The sequence below is a fragment of the Seriola dumerili genome, unplaced genomic scaffold, assembly GCF_002260705.1.
Source record: "Seriola dumerili isolate Sdu_G_001 unplaced genomic scaffold, Sdu_1.0 BDQW01002293.1, whole genome shotgun sequence".
Classification (NCBI taxonomy): Eukaryota; Metazoa; Chordata; class Actinopteri; order Carangiformes; family Carangidae; genus Seriola; species Seriola dumerili.
In genome coordinates, this window is record NW_019176548.1 from 73,796 (window position 1) to 100,163 (window position 26,368).

Here is a 26,368-nt window from a genome sequence, read left to right on the forward strand (position 1 = left end):
TATCATGCAGGAGCAGGGATGGAGAATTACCTTGGTGTTTTGGGGGGTGCCTTTGAGTGAGTGTCACACCAGCTCTCTGTCTCTTTAAATCTCTTTGTCTTTCACACCCGGCCAACTACCACGACCCACTCAAATCAAATCAAAAAATCCCCAAGGACTCTGCTCTCAGATGGGGGAGTGCCCCATCTCTTTCTCTCTGGGATGGCTACCGGCTGAGTGTAATAAAGGCCTTTGTTATGCTGCCCTGCTGCAAATCTCTGTTGCAAAAGCACAATGGTAAGGAGTGAAACGCATGCAGCAGAGAAGTGTTTTTCTCAATCACACAGATGAATCATTGGTTCTAGTACCAAACAAGCCAAAAGTACATGACAAAAATATATAACTGACCACATCAGCGCAGGCGATTTGTGCTTGTCAAAATGATCCAAGAATGAGAAAATGATTGCCTGTGGCTTACCTGGAGTGGTACAATGAAGATAAGGACTGACATGTGTTGTGTATTTATTTTCCAGAGCCTGTGTGTCCAGGCACACAAGTTTAAGAGTGGCACATCTGCTTGGATACTGTATACAGTATCCTACCAACAGTAAATTTAAAGTGACAGCAAACTGTGTGCAGATTGTCATAGTCAGAAAAGTGCACAGATACATTCCAAGAAACACTGAGTAATTAAAATGTGCCTTCATAGATAAAGCGCATGTTTCTTCAAATTAATACTGATTAACTACTGTCGGTTATTCATGTATCTGTTGAAGCATCATAAGCTTACTTACGTCTGTGCCTTCAGTTTCTGATTCTGAAACCACGTTGTCAGCTCCCCCACGAGATCTTCCCACTTTCAGCAGAACAGCAGTCCTTCCATGCAATGAACTTCCATGGCATGAGGCACAAATAGGCTGTAATATAAATCAGTGATAGTCCCAGTGGTTTGGTGTCAGAGAGCAAAGGTCCAAGCAACTTCACTGGTGTGGGCAAGTACCCACCACCACATCAAGCACAGTGCCTTTTCAAATGACTACTACTAGTGTGGGACCAGCGAATTTGAGAAAGCCTGGAGTGGATTTCGGAGTGGACTACTTTTGGAGAGAGGGTTTTCAGTCCTTTCATTTAGATTAGGAACAAAAAAGAGAAATCAGACTAATTAAAATACATCAGAATCAAAGAACACTGACATAAGCTGATATCCTTACTACCCCTTTTTACCAGTGGGACAATACCTTATTTTTCTTCATTTATTTAGATGAGATGTTAATTATACTATATTTGACATAGTAATTATTTTTGTTTTCATCTTTAAATCATCAATCAATCACATTTTGCCTAGTGGCATTTAAAAGATGATGAAGAAACAAGCTGTCCTAATTCCTCACTTGAAGTTCCAACAAATTGTTGAAATGATCTTCTTGCTCCTTTCAATCATTAAATTGCTACTTAAAAATTAAATCTGGTCAATTGGTGAGTAATGTAATTTATACAGTATGGCAAGTGACTATGCCCTACGTTGATGCCTGATGTGTTTCCAGTCAAAAACTGATTACAAATGGCAAATTCCTACCTGCACAACCACTAAATAATCATCAGTAAGATGCAGTTACACTAGAAATTATACAGACAGCTAAATATTTAAACTTCCTCATTGGACAACGCAATTTCCCTGTGAAACTTTACTCTGCCTTCCCCCTGTTGTCTGTCTCAGCCGTGGTTTCCCTCCCACTCCTCCCTCAGTGACAGTTCAAAGTCTGGCTGCAACAACCATCAGCCTGAAATGCACCTTACAATTTAAACCAGCCCACCAATCACGAGCCGCTTCAGCCGTAACAGTCGCTAGTAACATTTGCACAACAAAAGAGAGACAGGCTGATTCATCAAACCCCCCCCTTCCCTTCACTCCCTTTCCCTTCCACTGTGACTCCTCCTCTCCTGCTTTTGTGCTCAGACCCAAAATCCCCTTCTACCCCTGTGACCCCCCTCCCCTCTGCACTAATCTCCTTGTGCCCATTGCATTCACTGCTTCAGTACTAGCTCTCCCTGCACTGAGACCCCCTCACCCTGCACCCCACTGGACACACATCACGGTCTGGCGTCATTTGCAGGCCCTCCTCCTTTGCCTTGCTTATTTGAAGCATGAATAAAAAAAACGCTGCACACGGAAGCACAAGGTGTAATTTTGGCTGTGAACTTGTACCGCAAACAAATTATACAATCACATGAGCTTAATCCTGGACACATAGGAAATTTGCTTTGGGGCCTATTCTTCTGCAGGTGTTGATGTATGCTCAATGAACAAAATCAACAGATAAAAATCATTATTTGTTCCACTGTTGTGTGGTATTCATTCGTTTCTACAATAACACCTTATAGCACTATAAGGTGTTATTGTGTTATTATGAAATCAAAGGCAAGTTACAGGTTTAGTCACCTTTGCTTTTCGTTTCAGTGCTTGAATACTCTAATGTCATGGTCACATTACAGCTAAAAGGGTCCTCTTTATAGGTACTTAAAGACCCACATACACACACACACACGCGCACACATACACACACACACACGCGCACACATACACACACACACACGCGCACACATACACACACACACACGCGCACACATACACACACACACGCACACACATACACACACACTACATGGCTCCCATGGGGTTTGGGGAGGCCAGTATAGAGTTTACCCCTTTGGATCGCTTTGGTGTTTCTATAGCAACAGTGATTTCAGAGAGTGGACAAGTGGACCTCCCTCTCCATTTTGAACTCCATTAACATACCCCGCCCCATCTTGTGTTTAGTAGGGTGTCTCACATACACACATACACACTCACACACATATACACACACCAACAGAGGAGGCTGTGCTTAGTTGTGGGTTAATGGGGTAATTGAAAGCTGAGGGATTATTATCAGGGTTTGAGACAGGGTTTCAAATAACACATTTTTTATAAAACTTCGAAAGACTGGAAAACACAGTCAAATGATACAGGTGTCCTAAGGAATGTAAAGTAACATTAGGCAAATTAAAATGTTTTCATTGCCTGAAAAGCCTATCAGTCCCAGCAGACAGTTGAGTGAAGGATGGGACAGTTTTTCAGCCTACAAAAAGCTTTCTAACTTCCTGTTTTACACCAGACATGTGTACAGTACAGGGACTCCATTCAATAAAATAAATATACTTCCATAAATTATGAGGACTGATGTCATTTTTTGATTGACAACAAACTTTTTCTGTATTCTGCCTTGAATCAATCAGTCACGTCCTTTTAAAGATCCTCCTCATAAGTCTGCATAAAGCACTGTCTCTGATGGCCTTGGAGGCTCTTTCCCATAGGCTGTCCTCCTTCCACAGACCCCTCCCCTTCCTCTCAGCTTTGACCTCTGCCCTGTGCAGCCGTTTGTGGAGACGCCAGTAGAAGCGAGAGTCCGGCAGGACCGCGACGGGCGCAGTGCGAGCCAGACCGAGCATGAGGACCTCTTCGTTCATATAGTAGCTCCACAGCAACCCCTGCTGGACAGGAGATGAAAGACAAGGAAAAGATTTTTATATAAGTGAAAATAAATTCAAATCAGTCTTAACATTAAGATTTCAATTATTTTACTTTTTTTTAGATGCGGACTAAGTGACTGATAATTTTCCTCCTTTGTCTTGGTTACTGGATGCCTCACCCTGCTTTGAGACACCAAACAGTGTAGTATGTCATCATCACGTGTGACCAGCTTCAGCCACACTGTTTGGGCAGGAGCCAGGTTCTTCTGCAGCCATACCCTCCCCTCTGGTGTAAGCTCCACTCCTGCAAGATGCACCAGCAATGGAGAAGTGGACACATCTGAAGAGGACATAAAAGGGACATTTACCATGTGTTACAGGAAAGCAGAAGTTTCAACTTCACTTCTATGGCCAGGGCTTATGCACACTCTGTACAATATTAATGCTAATTATGATTAGGGCTGGATATTGTTTTGGTTTTTTCACACGGGTGCAAATGTAATACCTGAGTTTCAGTAGCAATATAAATATACTACATTTTTTGTTACCTTACTTTGAGAAATATAAACTTTTTTCATTTAACAAAAAAGCCAAACTTTTCAAATGTTAAATGATGTTTAACATGTTTTAAATGACTGAAATGATGAACATCATTTCAGTCTATTTTGCAGGCTTGCCCCTGTTTACCATTCATCCCTGCATTTTATTTTGAATATTAGGAAAAGTCAAAGCATCCTTCATGAACTTCATGCTTCACCCAGTGGAATGCTGTCTCTTAATTCTAACAGCCACCAGGCCAGATCATAGATGGATAATGTTCAGTGTACTTAGAGCCGACTCAGAACTTGGTAAAAATGCATTTTCTGGGTATTATCTTTTTATTTCACATGATAAACTTCATCTGAAAACGCTGCTGTCGTATCAGGCATTCAAAGATCAGCATCTAGCCAAGATTATCTATGAAAAATCTGCAAATTGTCTTTGTATAACAGCCACAGTCCCAAACAATGGGACTAACCAGCTTTGAAAGGTGGAAGGTGAGGTGGGACAAAGGCAATATTTGAAATTGCTAGATGACACCCTGGTCTGATCATGTGAGTCCTTTACACTGAAGTTGCTGATGGAGCACTCTATATAAAGCATAAGCCTCCTAGTTATATTGCTCAGTGAGTACTATGATTTAATATAACAGCTAACAAGCTTACCTGCCACTCTTGCTCATGACAAGATGATAAAATGCATCTGAGTCTGACTTTACAAAGTAAAAATGTCACAATGAACACACCAACATTTTTGGTGTAACAAGATAAGAAGTTGCCCCTGTAGTAAACTATTAAGCTGTCAAACTGATGAGGGAAGCAGAAGGTGGGAGTTGACACATACATTTTCATTTTTCAGATTTCTACTGAGCCGTTCTTGTGAAGGACAGACTCCACTGCTCCATAAATCACAGGTTCTGAAGTATATGTTTACATGCCTTCATGATTTCACAAAAAGGATACCCCACTTTACCCTTGTGCTTTGACAGTAATGGCGAGAGGACTGGCAGATAAATCGGTACGTGCTCCACTTCAAGTCCTTTCTCTGTGATCCCAAGAACTTTCCCACGAAGGCTGACGTTCCTCTCAATGAAGCGAGCGGGGATCTCAGACGCAGTTTGAAATTTGGTGATCTGAGGAGAATGAGACAACTCGAGTATCAACGTGCAATGACTTATGTGGGTAAAATATCTAAAAATGCAATTCATTAGCATCTTACAAGTGTGATATTAGAAAACACAGTGAGATTAGGAATGAACTGGGTCAGTGGAAGGAGACTTTGGGTTTTACTCAAGCTGTTAGTTTGCAAAGATCTGTACAGTTTCCACTTCATTGAGGAATAATAGTGTCTAAATTTACAGCCTTAAATAAAGAAGGGAAACTATTAATTTATTTATGGAATGGGCAACAGCAGGTGCCACAAATCCAAAATATACATGTGGTGGATTTAGCTGAGATTATAATTTAATCAAATAGTGCGTGCCTTTCTCTCTTACCAGTTTGATACTCCTTGCTATTAGGACAACACCAGCGATCGCCAGGCCAGTGCTGATGTTCTGAGTGAGAGACAAGAGAGCAGTGAAGGTGAAAGAGCTGACAGGATGACAGTGATATCATCGACTTAGCTGAACATGTGCTGGACACTGACAATGAGAAAGACTTAGAGGGTATCAAAATCCACTGGGGTCAACTGGTGATGCTTGACAGGATTTCTGCTAAGTGTGGTGAATTGTTAGACATGAGTGCTTCTTAAGGAGTCCAGATTTATGATTTACCCTCTTTTACCAGTAAATAGGCCACCAGACAACTGAAAGATAAAATGTAGATGCAGGTGGCTCAGGTACAGTCTGTCCACAAAGTGACCATATTGCACATTCATGCTAATGCATCACCAGTCGATTGCAGCCCATTGCCTGCACAGACGGGAGGCTCCTACCCGCACAAGTGTTAAATTGTCATCTGCAAACTGTGATATTACAGACACGACGTTCTGAGACGACTGGTTTCCTTGCTCTCTTTGTTGTCTCTCCCTCTCTCCTGCTTCAGTTTCTGTTTCTCTGGAAGTCTCCGGCATGTTGTTGACATTTTCTCGATACATCTGACGCCCCGCCTTTTAGGGAGGGACGTACAAGAGGATTGCTTGTGTAGAGTCTCCGCCCTGTGGCTTGGTATTGATATGACAGGATGGCGTTGAAGTGCGCCCGAATTGCATTAGGTTGATCTACATACAGTATATATGTTGTAAACATCTCCAAAATTGCAGTTATGTCATTAGTGTAAAAGTTATTAACTCCCAAAAGCTCATTTTAGAACTGTAAAATAGTGGAGGACAAAAGTTGGTCATGCACATTGCAGCTGAGATTCACATTAGCCTAATAAATACCACTGGGAACAGTGACGTACCCATCTTTGTCTGCACAACTTGACCTAGATAACTTCATATCTGCAGTATAATTCAATGCACAAAGCAAAAGGCTCAGTCAGACAATAGAAGTGCCCCCTTATTGATATTCATATTTCTTATAATCTATTTTAATGCAATAAGACATGTTTTGCTCCAATAAATCCACAATATTTCCCACTTTCTTGGACCGGTCACATGCAGCAGATGTTGCACAGTGAAACATGTTTAGTAACAGACATCAGTGAGGAGTGACCACTGACTGTATATGACAGATGCACCGGAGCTTTCATCTTGTAAACTGTGAAGTCATGGAGCTACTTGAAGCCGGATGACGCCCCATTACCACAAATTGGCCAATAGGAGGTGAGAGGCAGAGTTGTCCTCCTGGCCGCCATTAAAGAATTCAATCCATGAACTGAAATAATGGATATCTGCAGGACCCATGGATCAGGCAGAGGAGAGTAGCCGATGAGTAGCCTCACTAACTTGGCATTTCTTCTGTTTTAAGAGTAGTTTTACTATGACGGAGCACTGTGGTGGTTTTAGTGAAAAGGAGGGCGGTGTAGCTAATTGTTTTATGTAGCTAACAAGCTAGCGTTGGAGCTCTGGTATGTTAGCTTGTGTGCTAGCAGGCTAGGAGAGATCAGGGGGAGGGGAGAGTTCCTTTGCTTTGAAATTGTTTCAGATCAGCTAGCTGGCATTAGCATTAGCACACCAGGGACTAAGCTTTTGGGGTGAAGTTTTTAGTTTTCAAGCTCGTATTTCTATTGCGCATATAACTTTTCTAGTGTTGGATTTAACGTTAGTCTGTCCAGGTCATGTAAGCGTTGGCTGCTTGATGTTAAGGTAATGTAGCAGCAAGCTTGCGGCTAACCAGATCAGACAATACATTTCAAATAGGATTGATGAATCCAGTAGCTAGAAGCTTACAGTTGACGCTATCAGGCTGCCTGTCTAACGTTAGCTTAGCCACCAGGCTAGTGGTGGCTAGCGCCGGTTAGAAGTTGTCTGTTTGAGTAGCGGTAGCTAGGTGTAGCTAGCAAGTTGGTCAGCGCTTTAACGGGATAACTACAACTGAACATCGCTTCGCCGGCGAGGTAACTAAATCGGCTATTGCCCTCCGATGGTGATTGAGACAATGGACTTCAACGTTACAGCCACGCAGTGAAAGGATGAGTTCGTGCTTTGTACCAAACGGGGCCAGTTTGGAGGACTGCCACTCCAACCTCTTCTGCCTGGTGAGACTCTCTGCTCTCTGCGCTAGCTAGCGTTAGCTCTCACACTGAGAGGCCAGAAAGCCATTTTGGCTAATCAGGCAACAAGCTTTGTAACGTCAGTTGCAGATTGGCGTGAAGGCATCGGGCCTGCAACTTGCATGATCGTGATCTAGCTAACTTTAATAACAGACAGCACATAATGCAGAGTAGTTACGTTGAAGAGTTGCACATGAATATGTCATGATAGAGTGCTTACAGAGCATTGGTTACAAAAATATTCAACTAGCATTAACGTTAGTTACAAGATGGTAACAGGTCAGGCCAACAGTCGAATTATTTAAAACCTGTTAACACATCTTATCTTTCCTTAATTTAAATGACACTGCAATATTAAAAGATTCACATAGTGGAACTTAAGTCACACGGTTGCTGTTTTAAGTTAGACTAACTAGTCTGATTTTTAGACTGACTTGCAGTGGTTAGTCATTAGTTCTTAATAACTGCGGAGTAAATTACTACACATCAGTTTTGTTTTCAAGTATGATTGTGGTGTCACACGTACAAGGCCACATATTGCAAAACTTTCAAAGATGTCAGCAAGCCTCAGTTTTCAACTTTTTTCATTGGAAGTGTATTTATGTATGACAGGAAAAGCAGTCATCATATGTTCAGTTGCTGTGGGTCTAAGAAAAGAAACACATTCATTGAGTTATGCAGTCAACAACAGATGATTGGCTTAATGCTGCATGTTCATTCTCACATTGTTTTTCTCCTTCTCTTTAGGCTGATTTGACTGGAATAAAATGGAGGCGTTTTGTGTGGCAAGGACCCACCTCTTCGCCCATCCTTTTCCCTGTGACTGAGGAGGACCCTATCTTATGTAGTTTCAGCCGATGTCTGGCGGCAGATGTGCTGAGTGTGTGGAGAAGGCACCACACCCCAGGTCGCAGAGAGCTCTGGCTTTTCTGGTGGGGGGATGACCCCAGTTTTGCAGAGCTTATCCATAATGAACTCTCAAGTAGGTGGTTGCGACATCTCCATGTTTTGTGCACACTCAAAATGATGATTTGTGATTCTCACAATATCAGAGTTGATTAAAAGTAAATATATTATTCACTCACCAGGGTGAATAGCAACAATATTTGTACATCTACCCTAAATTATAAATAAATGTATTCTCAGATAATCTAAGTAGTTAGTCCGATGCACACCTATTCTAGATGTTAAAAAACAAAAATTCAAGAGTGTAATGTTGATGGTATGAACAGATACTATTTTCAGCTGCTGTGCTGACAGAGAATTGCAGGCAAAATTGGTCCATTTGTGCAAACTTTGTTCATGTTTAAACATGTTTGGTGTTTGAGGACGATGCCAGCCGTTCTAAGCTGCGGCAAAGAATTGTAATGCAGTTTTAATGATACAAAGTCTGATAATAAGTTATGATAGCCAGACTGATTTGTGGCTAACAGGTCTTTTTAAAGTCTCTAAAGCCATGTGGAATCTATTGGCTGTCAGCCACGGAGGCACAGGCGTGTATGGTAGCACTAAAACAAGCTATTGTGCATCAGAGTCACCTGACACAGTCTTGATTTTTGGATGACTGTTTCGTTCCACCTTGTTAATATTCATGTCTATGGGGGGAAAAAAATTTGCCTCAGGGGCTGCCACACTGACCAGGTATTCTGTCTCCTGTCTCAAGGAGGGTCAAGTGTTACTTTAAGACAACACACAGAGACAGAGAGCAACATTTTCATAAATCTCACTTACACTGCAGAGAGAGCTGGAAGGTTTAATTTGGAGTTTAAAACTTAAATTTAATCTTTATGAAGCTTGACTCTTGAGAAAACATTGTTCATCAGGCTTTACCCGTAGAACAAATTCAGAACTTTTCACTATAATGTTTCACTTTGTATGAATTTCTGTCACTTAAGTCTACAATGTTGCCACCTAAAGGGCTGAATTTTTTTATTTTGTTATTTTTTCCATAATAACCTATAAGGTGAATGTTGAAATCAAATGTTTTTCTATCTATTAAAATGGGTCATTACTGCTGCAGTTGTTTACAAACAAAAAATGTCTCCTTGTATGTGCCAAACCCATCTAGCGCACCAGTTTACAGTAGACACAAGGCAGATTTATTTATCAGGAAGAAGGCTTGCTTGTTAAAAGTAAACCGTTTTAATGTCTCTGCCTTGTTTCAGGTGAGGAGGATGGTGAGTGGGAGAGTGGCCTGTCCTACGAGTGTCGAACGCTCCTGTTCAAAGCCATCCACAACCTTTTGGAGCGCTGTCTCATGAACCGTGGCTTTGTTCGCATCGGCAAGTGGTTTGTTAAGCCGTACCAGAAGGAGGAGAAGACCATTAATAAAAGGTATGTCCCCACTTCCTAATAGCAGAAGGAAAAGTTATATGACCTGCCATAAATTCTTGAATTAAAGCCGGCACTCAACTAATGGTCAGGTCGCAAGTTGTAGCTGGGGCACGTTTTGTTCAGCGAGATTTACCTGTACCTCTACCTATTATGTTGATGCAACAAAATAGTCATGTAATACTCAACTATCTGTTGCTCAGATTTTCCCTTTCTTGCGGAATTACTCTTCTCACTCACTAATTTAAATCTCGACTGATTCTTCATTTGTCAGTGTTAAGATGCCGTTAGTGAATCTTAACACTGTCTGCAGATTTTTTGCAATAAAAAGCAAGAGGCTCTGCTGCCTAGATAGCATGAAAGGTTTTAATGTGAACATGCTGGCTTGCTGACATTATTTTAAGGCACACAGAAATCAGATCCAATCACAGAATCTATTCAAAAGCCAGAAAAGAGCACTGATCAGCTAAATAAGTGAGAGCAGTGTTACGGTGCTATCAACTTATGTAGGAACAGTGAGGGTCCCTTGCAACATACATGTACTTCAGGGCACTTTCTTTGTAACACAAAAGAAGCTGCACAGTTGCAGATGATAAATATGGCAGTAGAACAAGATGTCACGTATTGTACTTGTTGTGATGAAGGGCTGAACATTAATCAGTATTTGATATGGGAGTGTTGGTCAAGATTTGCTGCATGTTGGGGTCAGCTGTTGCAGCTGGATTTATTGTGACATTGGCTGGGAGCTGTGTTTGAAGCATGCGTGGAGCATTTTATGCTGACCCATCATACAGACCTTAATAAAGATATGTTAAGGACAGAGGCGGATGTGTGTAATACTACAGTGGGGAAAGCCTCATCAGATGTCCTCATTGTTATGAGAGTTGTGCTTTAAAGTTCCCATATCAGTTCCTGGCTTGTGACGGCCTTTAATCATTAAAATTCCCTTTTGGGATTCAACTGGAGAAGTGGAGCTGGATTGTTTCAACTATGTTGTTAAAAGCTGATTCTGGGAATAAGACATGAGCTTCTTATAAGAAAAATAGTGTGAACAAATACACACATGGCTTTCACTAGACTGTTGACTGCAATATAGCATCTGCCGCCCTGATTTAACTCCTACATTGTTTTTATGCATGGGAACTACACTTAGGTCAGTTCTGAATAATAATTTAAAAAGCACTTACAACTAGATCCTAAATCAGATATAATTATAATGTGATGGAGTACAACAGGATTTCTAACTATCAGCCTGACACATTTTTCACCTGGTTTCACATGTGAAATGCATGAAATAATAGCCATCCAGAATGCAGCATAATGTCAGTTCAGTCTTTTCCAAGGTACTAGAACAACACTTGAAACGTGATGTTTAATGTCTACACCTCCACTTTTCCCAGCTGCAAAGTAAAACTGGTCTGTGTTGTTGTTATTGTAGAAATGCAAGCTTGAGGTGAACCAGCAGCAGCACATAAATATCTGTCTGGTTCAGAGTGGGGTTCTGCGCCACTCTATTTCCTTACCTCTTGTACATAAGGGTGCTGACATAGATTTAGCGCCCCCCCATTGCTCTTGAATGAAGGGGCTGGGGAATCCTGGAGTTCCCTGACAAGCTAATTTGAGTCTCGCCTTTTTGGCTGCGTTGGTCCAAGCTGACTTGCATTTGATGCACAGCCCTTTGGCTCAGTTCCTTCTGGCAGCTTTGTCAATGGTTCCAGAGAGTTTTAACAGCTATATAAAAGAGTTGTTGCATAGAACAGGGGTAGATTTCTTGCTCAATGGTGTTTAGCGTCTGTTTTTACATAAAGATTGTCTACAAGTGTGTGTGTGTGTTGAGGCAGCACCTCTAACAGAAGAGTCTGGCAGTCTCGCTGTCGCCTGCCCTCTCTGGCTGGTAAACAGGGCAGTCTTTGGAAAATGCTGAGTGTGCACTGTGGTTTTACAGCAACCATGTCAACAAGCACTATTTTAGTGCATTTAGCAGCCTGGTCTTCCAGAAGTAGTTAGAAAATAAAGATGGATATTGTTGTAACATTTCAGTGCTATAATAATCCCCCATGTTTATTTTTGTCTTATATTTTTGACTGTGTACCATTTGATTGGTGGTATTAGCATGCCTTCATTTCTCTGTCTGTGGAAGCAACAGTTGTCACCTGAAAGCATGAAATGGATCAAAGTGCAGTTATGCAAAGAGTTGTATTTGTCACGTCATCTCCTCCCTTTTCAGGCCTCTCTTACCCTCGAGTCATTCCTTAACAATGAGTGATGGACAACCTCAATAGCCTGCAGGGGTTTACATTAGCTGTTGGGTGCTGACTGCAAAGTGAAGCTTGTGTCAAGTGTTTCTTTTTTTTTTTTTACTTAATGATGTGGTTATGCGTATGGACTAATCCCTCTAAACATTACAATCCCTCTTTTTTATCTTTGACTCACCTTGCAGCGAGCACCTGTCTTGTGCGTTCACCTTCTTCGTACACGGCGACAGCAACGTCTGCACGAGTGTGGAGATTGCTCAGCATCAGCCTCTTCAGCGGCTGAGCGAAGAACATCTCAGCCTGGCCCAGCAGAGCTCCAGCCCCTTGCAAGGTAGGATCACAAGAGTTTTGCACAGTAGTGATGTTTTACATGGAATTGGTCTATGTCTTAATAAATTTTCTGTCAGGTATTTTAGAGGCATGCATAATTACTCTGACTCCTCTCTGCCCTCCAGTCATCCTGAGCCCGTATGGCTTAAATGGGACCCTCACTGGCCAGGCTTTTAAGATGTCAGACCACCCTACTCAGAAGCTTATTGAAGAGTGGAGGCAGTTTTATCCCATCAGCCCCACTCCCAAGGAGGTCCAGGAAGACAAGATGGAGGATACGGACTGGGAGGATGACTCCCTGGCAGCGGTTGAGGTCCTTGTCGGTAAGTTGTCATTTAACTTTATATTTTTTAATATAGTTAGGTCTGGTTATTTTTCTTGGGTCTGTGTGAGGGAAAGCGTGGTAAAGTATTGAAAGATGGATTTGAAATTGTTTTTTTTTTTTTCAAGGGGTTTGTGACAATAACACATGTGATATGACCAGCCTTATCCATTTAATATAAATATTGATTGGAGGCGAACAAGGTTTTAAAAAATAAGAGTCTGTTTTCCTTTCTTTTGCCAAGAATTTTGAAAATGGCTGAGTGCTTTACAGTGAATTATAGAATAAAATACTATATATGTTTGCCACAGCAATAGTCTGTATATCTAAATAATCAAATAATTGTTTTGTGCAATTCAGGTGCACATATAACGATTAGATCCTGTCATTCCTGGCTTTAGATATTAGGAGTGTTTAGATTGTTAAGATTGATTTCTGTGCAATTTATGTGCTGTTTTCTAAATGAACAAATGTGTTTGTTTGATTCCAGCGGGAGTAAGGATGGTTTACCCTTCCTGCCTGGTGCTTCTCCCCCTGTCAGACCTCCCTGCTGTGGTCCCTCAGGGTTCAGCCAACACCTCAGGAAGCCTGTGTGGTGCTCAGCAGGGCCAGGCTGCTCACAGAGATCCTGCCATGTCCTCTGTCACGCTGACTCCTCCCACGTCACCGGAGGAGGCTCAGACTGGTAAGAATGCTGCACATTGACCAGAATTAATAGAACCAGAATTAAACGCTTCCACATTTATCAGCCTTTTTTTTTTTTTTTTTTTTTTTTTTTTTTTTTTGAGATTGTGCATATTAACAGTATTGCACTTTTCGTCTTACCTTGCCTCATAGATTATCAGCCTGCCCAGCGGTGGCTCAAGTTGTCCTCTGCGTCCGATGGCTACTGCTCTAACAACACTCTCCATGGGGGTAAAATCCCTCGAAGGCTAGCCAGCCAGATGGTGGAGTGTGTGTGGCAGGAATATAACATAAACCGTACAGGGAACAAGTACGTTTCGTCTTATCTCTTCCTCAAAATTAGCATTGCCAGTCAGAGAAGTGCTTCTATGGTTGACTGATAAAATCTGCTCTTTTTTATTAGGAGGAAGTTTACTACCTTGACAAATGGGACCTGTGAGGAAGAGTCGGATAAAAATGGACTTTGGGATTTTGTGGAATCAACTCACAGGCCGCATTGTAATTGCTCAAGGTATGTTGACTGGAATGCATTCACTAGTGATTTACAATTGAAAGAAAGTATCTTGTAAGCATTATTTATTTTCTTGTTTTCATATAGACATAAGAATCAGAAACAGCGATCCAGCAGCACCTCAGGACACCCACCTTCATTAGGCCAGCCTGCCCAGCCGGCGCCCAAACACAAACTGGGCGAGAAGCTGGAGAAGGGGGAGAAGCAGCAGAAAAGGCCGCAGACACCTTTTCACCACCGCAACTCTGTGAGCGAGGAGCAGTCCCTGGAGCCACAGACCCAGAGGCTTTGTCTAAGATCACAGGAGGAGGGCTCGTATCCCAGCCTGCACCACGTGGACACGGCACCCTCCAAAGCCCCTACGCTACACACACACGGCCCCTCTGCAGACCTCGTCGGATCCCCACCTCCCCCTCCTCTCAGCCCACATCCCTGCGATCACGTCGAAGGCGACATGACTCCAGGTGGCATGAAGAACTCGTCCACGCCTATCCACCAACCGTTCTACCCGCCGTCAGTGGAGCCATGTCTGCTTCCACAGAAAGGCTCATCTGAGGAGCCTCAGCTGGAGAACATGCCTATGCCTCTGCCCTTCCCCCCAGCCTACAACGAAACCTTGGAACCCACTGTCTTTGTAGGTTCAGCCATCAACCCCAATGAAGACTCCACACACAACCCCTGGAAGTATTTCAACCTGCCCAGGAAGAAGGCCTCCAACTTCCTGACACCCCAGCTACCTGTGGATAAAATACGAGATGATTCTGGGGGAGGCGGAGGAACAGACAGCATAGTTTCTGTAACCGAGTAAGTATTTGATTAGTCATCCTCACACGCATTAAAACAAACGTAGTCGTTAATTTAGTCAGCGCTCCTGCATCCATCTGACCATCTCTACACAATTTCTCTCCTCACAGGTTGATGTCGGGCTCCACGCGACCCCTGAAGGTGTCCCAGGAGCTGGTCAAGACTTACGCCCAGCGGAGAAACAGCCATCTCGTCTCCACCACAGGAGACGGAGAGCACAATGAGGAGCCAGACCCTTATGCCTTCTTGGAGGGAGATGAGGAGTTCAGCTTCACTGAGAAGAAGGACAAGCCTGGAGCAGAGAGAGAAGGCAACAAGAAACACAAGGTGTGTTCCTGACCAGGGTTAAGTGTGTGGTATATGACAAGAATTTTCATTTAAATCTGCTTTCTTTTCAGGGTAAAGTAGCAGTGGGAACCTGGGATAGTCGATGTTTGAGCTTGTATAAAAACAGCTATATATTCCAGAGAAGTAATAATTTTCAAATAGGAGAAAAAATTTTCAGTCCTACTCCTGTCACTCCCTCGTCAGACATTTACTGATGTTAAATTATAATTTTGCCAGTTTCAGGCCATTCATTTTAAGCATTTTATGCCTGAGAGATATGACACCAAAATTCCAAATTAGGATGTTACACAAACTTGACTGACAAGTTTCATGACACTGGATACAGGGATAGACCTGTAGCAGCAAATACACATATCATGGTAATCATCACCCTGCAGAGTAAATGTGTTGAATTTACATCCAGCACAGCTGCATCTTTGTGCATGATGAAACAAAACAATGGCCCACTCATAAAAGTCCCCACATTGCTACAGGTGGTAGAAAGAAATTTAACATGGTACTATTTTCAGTGTATATATATATCTACTCATCTACTCTGTGTAAAATTAAATAATTCTTTGATCTCTTTTTTTTTTTTTTTTTTTTTTTTTTTTTTTCCGACCCAGGTGGATGAAGGAACTGGAACTTCAGCAGACGGTGAGAATGCCATCCCTTTGTCTTTTTGGCCTCTAGGTTTTGACATTTGATTGAATTAAATATTTGGAGTTTGGCATCCCATTCAAAGCCCCCTCTCCTCCTATTTGTGTTTTTTTTTTCCGTGCAGATGGTCAGGGTGCTTCAGGCAGCAAACCCTCCGCCTCGACCAGCCTCATCCATGAGAACGACTTAGCTGTGTCCTACAGCGACCTGGATAAAATTTTCAATTCAGATGAAGATGAGCTGGCGGTAAGTGCATCTGTGTGCCCAAAAGTTGTATGTCGTACTCACTTAAGTGTTCCAATAGTCAGGAACTACTGCTGATGTGGGCCTGTGAAGCCCGTTGAGACAGTAAAACGGAAGATGTATTGTAATGTATTTGTTTCCTCCCTGTCTGCACAGCCTGGATCCAAAAGAGCTGGAGCAGGAGCAGAGGACAAGTTTGGCTGTAAAGAAGCCAAACCAGCCACGTTGGACCCCCTGTCTTGCATAAGTAAGGAGAGGGAGAATCGGTTAATCATCAGTCGTACATGGTAACTTTTATGCACATGTTGTTTTAAGAGAAGTAACAATGTCTTATTTGTCTAGGCTCAGCAGACCTGCACCAGATGTTTCCGACCCCGCCCTCCCTGGAGCAGCAGGGGTACTCTCCCATGAATTCCGGGAGCAAGGATAGCCTGGAAGCAGGGGCGGGCCTCACCCTGTTGGACGGCAGCCAGATCAACAGTCACTTCAAGATGGAGGTGGAGGAGGGATTCTGCAGCCCAAAGCCATCTGAAATAAAGGTACGACACATCACACACCCACCAAGTGTGGGGGCAAGTGGAAAATCACACAATCACATCAAATGTTTTTGCAAATGTATTTGCCTTCAATTATTAAGTGACTGGTGTCTCTGTTTTCAGGACTTCTCCTTTGTGTACAAGCCGGAGACGTGTCAGTCGTTCATCGGCTGTTCCATGTACGCCCCTCTGAAGACACTACCCAGCCAGTGTCTGTTGCCTATCAAACTGCCAGAAGACTGTGTGTACACACGCAGCTGGACTCTGGGCAAAATGGAACTGATACCCCCAGTGTCAAATGTCAATCTCCTCACCAAAGACAGGTAAAGCTCTGACCCACTGGTAATGCTAAATAGGTTTTATATCCACTGAAAATTGTGTAATAAAATGACAAAAAAAAAAAAAAAAAAAAATGCAATAAGAAATTAAAGTGTAGAGATGGCATGGAAGTAGAAAATATGTGGAACCTTTAGAATCTGAAATCACTGTTGATCTCTCTGTAACAGTAACGTGCCCAGTGTGGAGCCAGACTACAGCCAGACCTACACCCCTCAGACCCACACCCCCTTCATGTCCAGCAGTGCTCCACCCAGTAACAGCGGCACAGGCATCCTGCCCTCTCCAGCCACGCCACGCTTCTCTGTGCCCACCCCTCGCACACCACGCACACCACGCACTCCCCGCGGCCCAGCCAGCGTCCAGGGCTCGCTCAAGTATGACAACTCTGACCTTTACTCCCCGGCCTCCACGCCCTCCACCTGCCGACCCCTCAGCTCCGTGGAGCCGGCCACAGTACCCTCCATCCCCGAGGCTCACAGCCTCTACGTCACTCTCATCCTCTCTGAGTCAGTCATGAACCTCTACAAGGACTGCAACTTCGACAGTTGCTGCGTTTGCGTCTGCAACATGAACATCCGAGGGGCAGATGTAGGAGTGTACCTGAAGGACAACGGCGAGGCCCAGTACCCCTGCACTTGTGGCTTCAGTGCTGTCACCAATCGACGCTTTGGCCAATCAGCCGGGCTCTTTCTGGAGGATGAACTGGATGTGGTGGGACGGGGCTCAGACGCGAGTCGGGACACAGAGCGGTGTTTTGAAGAGCTCCGAGCTTCCACAACTCACAAAGCTGGCAGCCTGAAGGAGAAGCCTCCAGATGAGCTAATCCTGCTGCTGCAGGATCAATGCACCAACCCATTTGCCCCAATGGCAGGTGTGGAGTACCCCAAGCCGGGCTCAGCCCCCAGTTCATTTCTGAGGGTTGAAGAGAGAGACTGTTATAATGACTGCTACATGGCGCTGGAGCATGGCAGGCAGTTCATGGACAATATGTCAGGAGGCAAAGTAGATGAAACACTAGTGAAAAGCACCTGTCTTCATCAGTGGCCAAAATGCAAATGTATGTATTCACATATTACTCCGTCTTAGTACATACAAGCTTATTTTTCCTTTATTCATTCGTAACCTCAAACAAAGTAAAGTTAAGACTTCTTCTTTCTCTTTGTTTTTCCTTTTGTAGCAGCAGACATGAGCAAACTGTTCTCTCAGGACGTCCTGCGGGTGTTATTGTCCCTCCAGCCTGTGCTGCAGGACACCATTCAGAAGAAGAGGAGTGTTCGCTCCTGGGGTGTTCAGGGACCGCTCACCTGGCAACAGTTCCACAAGATGGCTGGGAGGGGATCATATGGTGCGTGGAAAGCGTTTGTGCCTTAGTCTGATGTCTAAGTGACTAGAGATTGGTTTTGGAATATTGTGGTGTTTGATCAATTTGTTGTGGAAGACAAAGCTGAGCTCTTTTCCTCTTTTCACCACAGGCACAGACGAGTCTCCTGAGCCTCTGCCCATCCCGACCTTTTTGGTTGGTTATGAGTATGACTTTGTGGTGCTGTCTCCTTTCGGCTTGCCCTACTGGGAGAAGCTTCTCCTGGATCCTTTTGGCTCCCAGAGAGATGTGGGATATATCGTCATATGCCCGGAAAATGAGGCTCTGCTCCGCGGAGCGAAGACCTTCTTCAAAGATCTCAGTGCTATGTATGAGGTACGCACCTGGCAGTTTATAAAACTCATCCTTCTTGTCCTGACATGTCCACAATAACAGTTTCACTCTCTCAGAAATGATTCACACTTTCTATTTCACTCTCACTCCCTTTTACTCAACAGGCATGTCAGCTAGGGCAGCACAGGCCCATCTGTAAGAGTCATCAAGAGGGCATTTTGAAGGTCGGTCCCACAGAAGGCAGGAGCATGACGGAGCAGCCCCTTAGTGACTGGTTCCTTAAGATGGCTGCCAGAGACGGAAACAATGAAGCCTTTAATAAGCTCAAACTCTTTGCTCAAGTGTGTCGCTATGATCTAGGTATGGTGTTTGTCCGTGGCTGAACCTGAAGTTAGTAAGATCTCATGGTTGGTAATATAAAAAAAAAAAAAATGACAATTGATCATTTTGTTTTCACTCTGTGACCTCTTGCAGCTCCATACCTGTCAGAGCAGTCTTTGGATAGCTCTCTATTGTCCCAGCGCAGCCCTACGGTGACCTCTTCCTCCTCCTCCCAGACCTCCAGCTCTTCCAGCACCTCCTCAGGACCCCAGAGCACCAACACTACCAGCTCCAGCACCAGCTCTGCCCAGCCTGCCCAGGTCAACAGCACCCCTCCCTCTTCCTCCTCAGGCTCCCAGACTATCGGGGGAATGGCCTCGGCCAAGCCAAGCTCCTACTCGCCATTTGGGACAGCCGGCTTGCAAGGCAACACATCTCAGAATGGACCCCAGTCAAACTCACAGGGTGCAGGGGGGCTGGCTGAAAATGGACCTTCAGCCAACCAGCCTCAAGGGCCCACTGAGACGCCAGAGAGGTAGGTTACCACTGCTTTTATTTCTGCTGATGGGATGTTGATCTGTTTTGGGTTTTTTTGTTTGTTTGTTTTTTTTTTTTTGAAAAGCATGCAACAAAGTCATCGCTCCCTGCACCATGAGAGAGATTTAATACCTCAGTAAATTAACCCTTAACTGTGTGCTTGTGCATGTGCACTGATGATGAAATGCACAAATTCCATTTAGCTGTTCCAAAGATCTATATCTAAGACCTATAGCTGATTATTTTGAAAAACAAAATGAGAGTGGAGACAATGATGGGTCCCCACTCAGACACTGATGATGATTGTGCTGGTCTGTAGTGAGAGACCAACTAAGCCAGTGAAGAAGAAAGAGTATGCCTTTCAACTACAATGGCTACAATCTGGAGCCCTGGTAAAGTATAAGTGACAAGGGCTGCAGCTAAAAATTCTTTTCATTAACAATTTATCTGCTGACTTATTTTTTCAATTAATAGTTAACATCTATAAAATATCAAAACAGTCCAAAACCCAAAGATACTGAATTTACCGTAACAAACGACAAGGAAAAGAAGCTGGAAGCATTAAATATTTGCTATTTTTGCTTGAAAATGGACTTGATCATCAAAATAGTTTAATTTAATTGATCATTAAAATAGTTGTGTCGATTGATCAACAACTTGGTGACGAGTGACCTTACGATGCACTGAAACAATAACTTGTCATTCTGGTCATTTTTTGTCGTGCTAAAACACATTTCATCATAAAATTCTTCAAAAACTTTAAACTTTAAAAATACATTTGTCAGCACCACCTGTTGCTACTTTGATGCCCATCATATTGCTTGTATATGTCTCCTGCTGGGAGCTGTTTCTGTTGTAGTGGCAACCGGCTCAATGGTTGATATTAAAGTTTGCATACTGTCTGTGTGTACAATAATATTTGAACAGCTTCAGTTAAGATAATTTATTGACCTGTTGAGTAATTATCTGACTTTTCGTGACAGCACAATGGAGAGAGATAAAGTAGGAAAGCCAACAGATGGAGAGTCCCACGCTGTGTCTTACCCGCCCGCCATCGTGGTGTATATCGTCGACCCCTTCAGCTACGAAGATGCAGACAGAGAGGTCCACTCCAGCACCTACACACTGGGCCTGCTGCGCTGCTACATGGAGATGCTCCAGTTCCTGCCTTCTCACATCAGAAACGCTGTCTCAGTGCAGGTACAGCTCGAGGAAACAGAGATTTGACAGGATGAGAATGAATATTTGGGGAAGTGGATTTAAAAGAAATACTCCAATAGAAGTGGATGACTTGGAATCTGTAACAGTGTTATCAGATGGACAAGTTAGTCTCACAGTCAAAAATAAATCTGCTAGTGAGCTGTGATTGATGTCATCTTTAGTTTTAACTAATCACCTCCTTTTGGCAGTTTAGTTCGAATAGAGCAGCTTACCAGCAGGCACAAAGGGAGATGAGAAAGGAGCAAGGGGACTCATTAGCAGACACTAATAGAGGTGGTAACTGCCACACCTATGATATAGTGACACGAGATTGCATCAGTATGCCAGAGGGAATTTTGAAACACAATAGGTGTGAATGTGCTAATGATTTCAGTTCAAGTCTTTAGTACAGCCGTGGCCGAGTTAATCTCCATCCTTTCTGTCATGTTCCCTTCACATTACTCTTTTCTCTTTAATGGCAGACCATAGCAACAGCTAAAAAAATGTACTAAAATTAAACATAAATGAAGTGCATGCATTAATACACACAAATCACTATATAAATATATATATATATATATTCTGAATTCAACAGAGAACATTTTCCACTACCATCTTGTCTATAAATGTTATCTAGTCACTTTGCAAGTGAGTAAGAATGACTGGACATTGCCATGAACTATTGAAGAGATACCTCATTTTATGCCATCCACAAATTACTATTAACAGTTCAAAAGTAAACCAACCACTATTAGTGAAAACTAAAATACATACATACATCTGTGGCCAACTCAAAAGTTACTGTGCAGATAACACACGATTGTGATAATGCATTTGATGTGCTTAAAGTCCCACTGTTATTTTTTTCCTTCTCAGATTGTTCCCTGCCAGTATCTGCTGCAGCCAGTGCACAGCGGGGAGCGCCACCTCTATGGCCAGCACCTCAAGTCGCTGGCCTTCTCTGTGTTCACTCAGTGTCGTCGGCCTCTGCCCAACTCCACCAACTTCAAGGCTCTGACCGGCTTTGGCCCTGGTCTTGCCATTGACATGGCACTCAAGAACCCAGAGGTAACTGTCATTCTGGTATCTGAAACTACTCTGATGGCTGGTGGAGGTTTGCCGGCCAGCACAGAGTTTGACACCGTGTTATGTCCTCTTGAGTTTTCTCTTTTAAACTAACAAGTTTTTTCCTTTGTGCAGAGGCCCGAGTGTCTGCGTCTGTATACGCCGCCCTTCATTTTGGCTCCCGTGAAAGACAAGCAGACGGAGCTCGGGGAGACCTTCGGTGAAGCGTCCCAGAAATACAACATCCTGTTTGTTGGCTACTGTCTGTCCCATGACCAGCGCTGGCTGCTGGCCTCCTGCACCGACCAACACGGAGAACTACTGGAGACCTGCATCATTAGTATTGATGTACCCAACAGGTACGTTCACTCACGCACCGAAAAAAAAAAGTGCATCAGTCCCGCAGTATCGCTAGTTAAGTTACTGGTAAATTTGTGTGTATTAAAACTACATATGTTGTTTTGGCAGGGCTCGCAGGAAAAAGGGCTCAGCCAGACGACTGGGTTTGCAGAAGCTGTGGGAGTGGTGTCTCGGCCTGGTGCAGGTGACATCGCTGCCATGGAGAGTGGTCATTGGACGGCTTGGTAGGATGGGCCACGGCGAGCTGAGAGGTACACACAGACTCCTGCGGTGTTTTTAGTGTGCAGCTAACTTAATGACATGAACATACACTAACATGCTCTTATCTGTTTCAGACTGGAGTATTCTGCTGAGCAGGAGGAACTTACAGTCCCTCAGTAAGCGTCTGAAGGAGACATGTAGGATGTGTGGCATCTCTGCGGCTGACACTCCCAGCATCCTGAGCGCCTGTCTGGTTGCCATGGAGCCACAGGGTTCTTTTGTCATCATGCCAGGTAAAATAAGATGGTGTTAAGGTTGTTAAACCTTTGTAACAGAGGCCAGTTAAGTTTGTAAGTTACGATTGTCTCCTCTCCAACTCGTCTCTGCAGATTCTGTCTCAACAGGTTCAGTGTTTGGTCGCAGCACCACACTGAACATGCAGACATCGCAGCTGAGCACTCCTCAGGACACATCCTGCACACACATCCTGGTGTTCCCCACCTCAGCCATGGTGCAGGTCAACACTAACACTTCAGAGCCCATGGACTTCAACTCCATAAATCCTGGTACGTGTTGTAGCTGACAAGGCCTCAGAAGAAAAACATCGCTTCAATATCTTCATGTGTTATATCAGTCATGAAAGCTGCATGCTGCTTAAGTTGATCCACAGTCAAACCCTGAGCTCTCTGCATGTTTTCTGTTTCTGCAGATGGATCTGATGGAATGGGCATCTTTGACCTGTTTGACAACGACATGGTGGACCCAGACCTCATCAACATCCTGCCCAACTCCCCCACAACGTCCCCTGTTCACTCTCCTAGCTCCCACTACCACCAGGGGGGAGATGGAAGCAAGGTCAGTCACTTTTTTTGATAGCTACAATGAAGAACAGAGACACGGCTTCACCACAGTTTTACTCATGAATTGACCCAGCTGTGGAATTTTCATTTCTTGTTTTTACCCTCAAATTGGATAAAAAGTACAATTTTAAACTTGGTGTCACATAATTGTCATATTGTTTTTATTCTTCCATGATCTGAGACAAAGCAACATCAGAAATTTGATGTGACAAAGTGCGCCTAAGGTGGAGCAGACTGTAACAAAGCTGAATCACATTTTGCTTATAATTGAAGCATGAAGTACGATACAACAGATTGGAAATTATCTATTTGTATAAAGACCCCCTTAAACGTGTGCTGAAATAGGAAAAATGAATTATATGCTCACCCTGAACTCTCTGCATTGTATCCTAGCAGAATTCAAGTCAGTTTATCCTTAAACAGGATATGAATAACACAAAATACACAATTTAAATTCAAAACCCGAGTTGTAGAAAATAAGTTCTTACCCTGTTGTTTAATTTTATCGTCTTGCAGGGCCAGAGTGCAGATCGTATGGAGTCCCACGAAGAGGCTCTGAACATCCTGCAGCAGCCGATGGCTCTGGGCTACTTTGTCTCCACAGCAAAGGCTGGACCACTGCCGGACTGGTTCTGGTCGGCCTGCCCTCAAGCCCAGAACCAGTGCCCTCTCTTCCTCAAGGTAGATTTACACTAGACTACTTTTTTTTTTTTTAAACAGTTTTTGTTGGATTGCCAAAACAATTTTTCTGCTGTGTGGAAAAACTGTTAGTCACATTCAAGTAGAGCTACAACTAACACTTATTTTCAGAATATACTGAAAAATACCAATTACACTTTCCTAAAACCAAATGTGAGATCTTAACATGTCTTATTTTGTCTGACCAACAGTCAACACCCAAATATATACTTATAAATATATATTTATATTTTGCACTGGTGATAAAAGGGTGACTGATAATTATTTAAATGCTCTCTGTATCTCTAAAAAGACCAGAGGTGAAGTTACAAATCAGTCTAAAGACTGTCTCCATCTTTGTTTTCCCAGGCCTCTCTGCACCTGCATGTGTCTTCTGTCCAATCAGACGAGCTTCTGCACAGTAAACACTCCCACCCGCTGGACTCTAACCACACCTCTGATGTGCTCAGGTACGTTGCTCACATCACAAAAGTCTGTACGCCGTGAAAACTGCATGTTAAAATAATGAGAGAGACCTGTGTTACACTGTTTGTATTAACACTGCTCTGTCTGCCTTCCACGTGACAGATTTGTTCTAGAGCAATACAACGCCCTCTCCTGGCTGACGTGTGACCCTGCGACCCAGGACCGGCGCTCCTGTCTGCCTGTTCACTTTGTGGTGCTCACCCAGATGTACAACTTTATCATGAACATGCTCTGAACTCTAACGGGATCAAACTGCTGGGATCTGATCGGATGGGTCGCTCGGTCGAATCGTGGATCCGCGACACTCAAAAGGACCTCACACTCCATCAGGGCAAATGTGGAGGAAGCATCCCTCCTCCTCCTCCTCCCTGATGTATCTTACACAACACTGACTGACTGGAAGTTTCCAATCAACCAATCAATCAATCAGATGCCAAGAATCCATTTTAGCATTTTGGAAGATCAAGGGACGTTTCATAAAGGAGAATAAATTGTCTTTTTAATGACTGTAGATTGCAATCTATGAAATTTTATCTTAATGAAATGCCTGCATATATTATTTATTGTAAGTTTTTAAATGTGGAATTTTTAATGCTTAATATCTTTTATATATTACAAATCCTAGAGGGTGTGTACATCTCACTGTAAAGGAATTGGTTTAAAAAGTGTAATTTTCTCAATTACAACACGGAAAAACCTGTTCAAGTGAATTTGCTGTAGATTGCTTTTAGAATATTATTTTTTCAAAGGGTACAGACCTTTTTATTGCCATGCTGTAAAAATGAAGTAAAAGCTGGCCTGGGCATTTGCGTCCCACCCAATGAGTGGATGAGACTTACCTCTCTGTCTGCTTTGGCTCCAGAGTCTCTCGCACAGTAACTCAATGAGCTCTGAAGAGGAATTAAAAGGTACATTGTCAGATTATATATTTTATATAACAGATTTAGGTAATTGTGTGTGTGAATATGTGTACATATAATTGTGTGCCGCTACTGATGGTGCAGCTTCTGTTTTAGGAATAAAGTGCGTCTACCTTATCATCTTTGTTCTTGCCTTTCTTAAAAGTTTTTTTTTTTTTTTTTTTTAAAGCTTTGGGTAGATACATATTTCTCAAGTGTTGCATGTCCATAAACGCTTTTTAGAAACAAAACAGGAAAGGATGAGATACGAGTTTTATGGCCCAATCTCCGAGAACACTTCTTCCTACACCTCCCATAATGCAACTTGGTAGCATGGTCAAAGGGAATGGTTTCATGTGGAAAATTTAGACAAAATAAGTGCATGTAAAGTTCAGATTGAGTAAACCAGAAAATCTCAATCAAAATCCTGAGTGAAACATACAGTTAAGTACTTGTGTCCCAGTTCCATCCTACATACTAATTGTACACAGTATGCACTGTAATATAGTACTGTTGTTAGTGTAAAGTTAGTGTACAAGAGCTCAACGTTCTTTAGTTTTACTCCAAAAAGAAATAATGCAGTACATGAACTGTCACGTCAAACAAAAGTCAACTCTAAAAAGCCACAACCAAAAATAAAGCCACCAATTACACTTCACAAACCAAAATATGCGGTGTAGAGTAACTAAGTACATTTACTCAAGTACTTTGAGTATTTCCACTGACTGCTACTTATGCTTCTCTATTATAGGTTCAATGAATTACTGTAGTTTTTACTCCACTGCATTTATTTGATAATCCACTTTGCAGATTTATTTTATTAATACAAAATCTAATCAACAAATAAATGTATTATTATACTTTAAAGAAAACAAAACTTAATTTATCCCTGAAAAGGAGAAATCCACAAGCTATCCAGCAGTAAATAAAGTAGCTAAAATTAACTCCACCTTTATCAATAATTATAATCGTACAGACAGTACAGACAGTATTCTGAAATAAGCACTGCTACTTTTGGTACTTTAAGTAAAATATCTGAGTACTTCCTCCACCATTGATAAAAATAAAAATGTCTGTAAA

General features: G+C 42.9%; 2 protein-coding genes across 3 annotated transcripts; one reads left to right on the forward strand and one right to left on the reverse strand.

Annotated features, from left to right (window-relative positions):
* Positions 1–2,606: 2,606 nt before the first annotated feature.
* Positions 2,607–6,129, reverse strand: cunh3orf33 (chromosome unknown C3orf33 homolog). Of its 2 annotated transcripts, none has more exons than XM_022769198.1 (5): positions 5,965–6,129; positions 5,525–5,584; positions 5,002–5,161; positions 3,669–3,829; positions 2,607–3,507 (listed from the first exon to the last, which is right to left on the reverse strand). In XM_022769198.1, exons 1-5 carry the CDS (start codon positions 6,124–6,126, stop codon positions 3,256–3,258), a joined length of 795 nt encoding a protein of 264 aa, XP_022624919.1. In that variant the 5' UTR covers positions 6,127–6,129; the 3' UTR covers positions 2,607–3,255. The 2 variants fall into 2 exon arrangements, with proteins under 2 accessions (XP_022624919.1, XP_022624918.1); XM_022769197.1 differs by having other exon boundaries at positions 2,607–3,510.
* A 695-nt stretch (positions 6,130–6,824) lies between these two features.
* On the forward strand, positions 6,825–25,413 carry LOC111239325 (mediator of RNA polymerase II transcription subunit 13-like). Its single transcript, XM_022769185.1, has 30 exons — positions 6,825–7,670; positions 8,433–8,667; positions 9,851–10,019; positions 12,457–12,602; positions 12,727–12,924; positions 13,414–13,608; positions 13,761–13,917; positions 14,011–14,118; positions 14,206–14,922; positions 15,033–15,249; positions 15,876–15,906; positions 16,034–16,155; positions 16,309–16,399; positions 16,495–16,691; positions 16,812–17,011; positions 17,195–18,084; positions 18,205–18,372; positions 18,500–18,723; positions 18,846–19,041; positions 19,156–19,537; positions 20,523–20,739; positions 21,616–21,807; positions 21,940–22,163; positions 22,273–22,415; positions 22,500–22,658; positions 22,755–22,931; positions 23,075–23,220; positions 23,742–23,906; positions 24,273–24,373; positions 24,492–25,413. The coding sequence occupies exons 1-30, from the start codon at positions 7,605–7,607 to the stop codon at positions 24,622–24,624; spliced, it is 6,366 nt and encodes a 2,121-aa protein (XP_022624906.1). The 5' UTR covers positions 6,825–7,604; the 3' UTR covers positions 24,625–25,413.
* Positions 25,414–26,368: the final 955 nt, after the last annotated feature.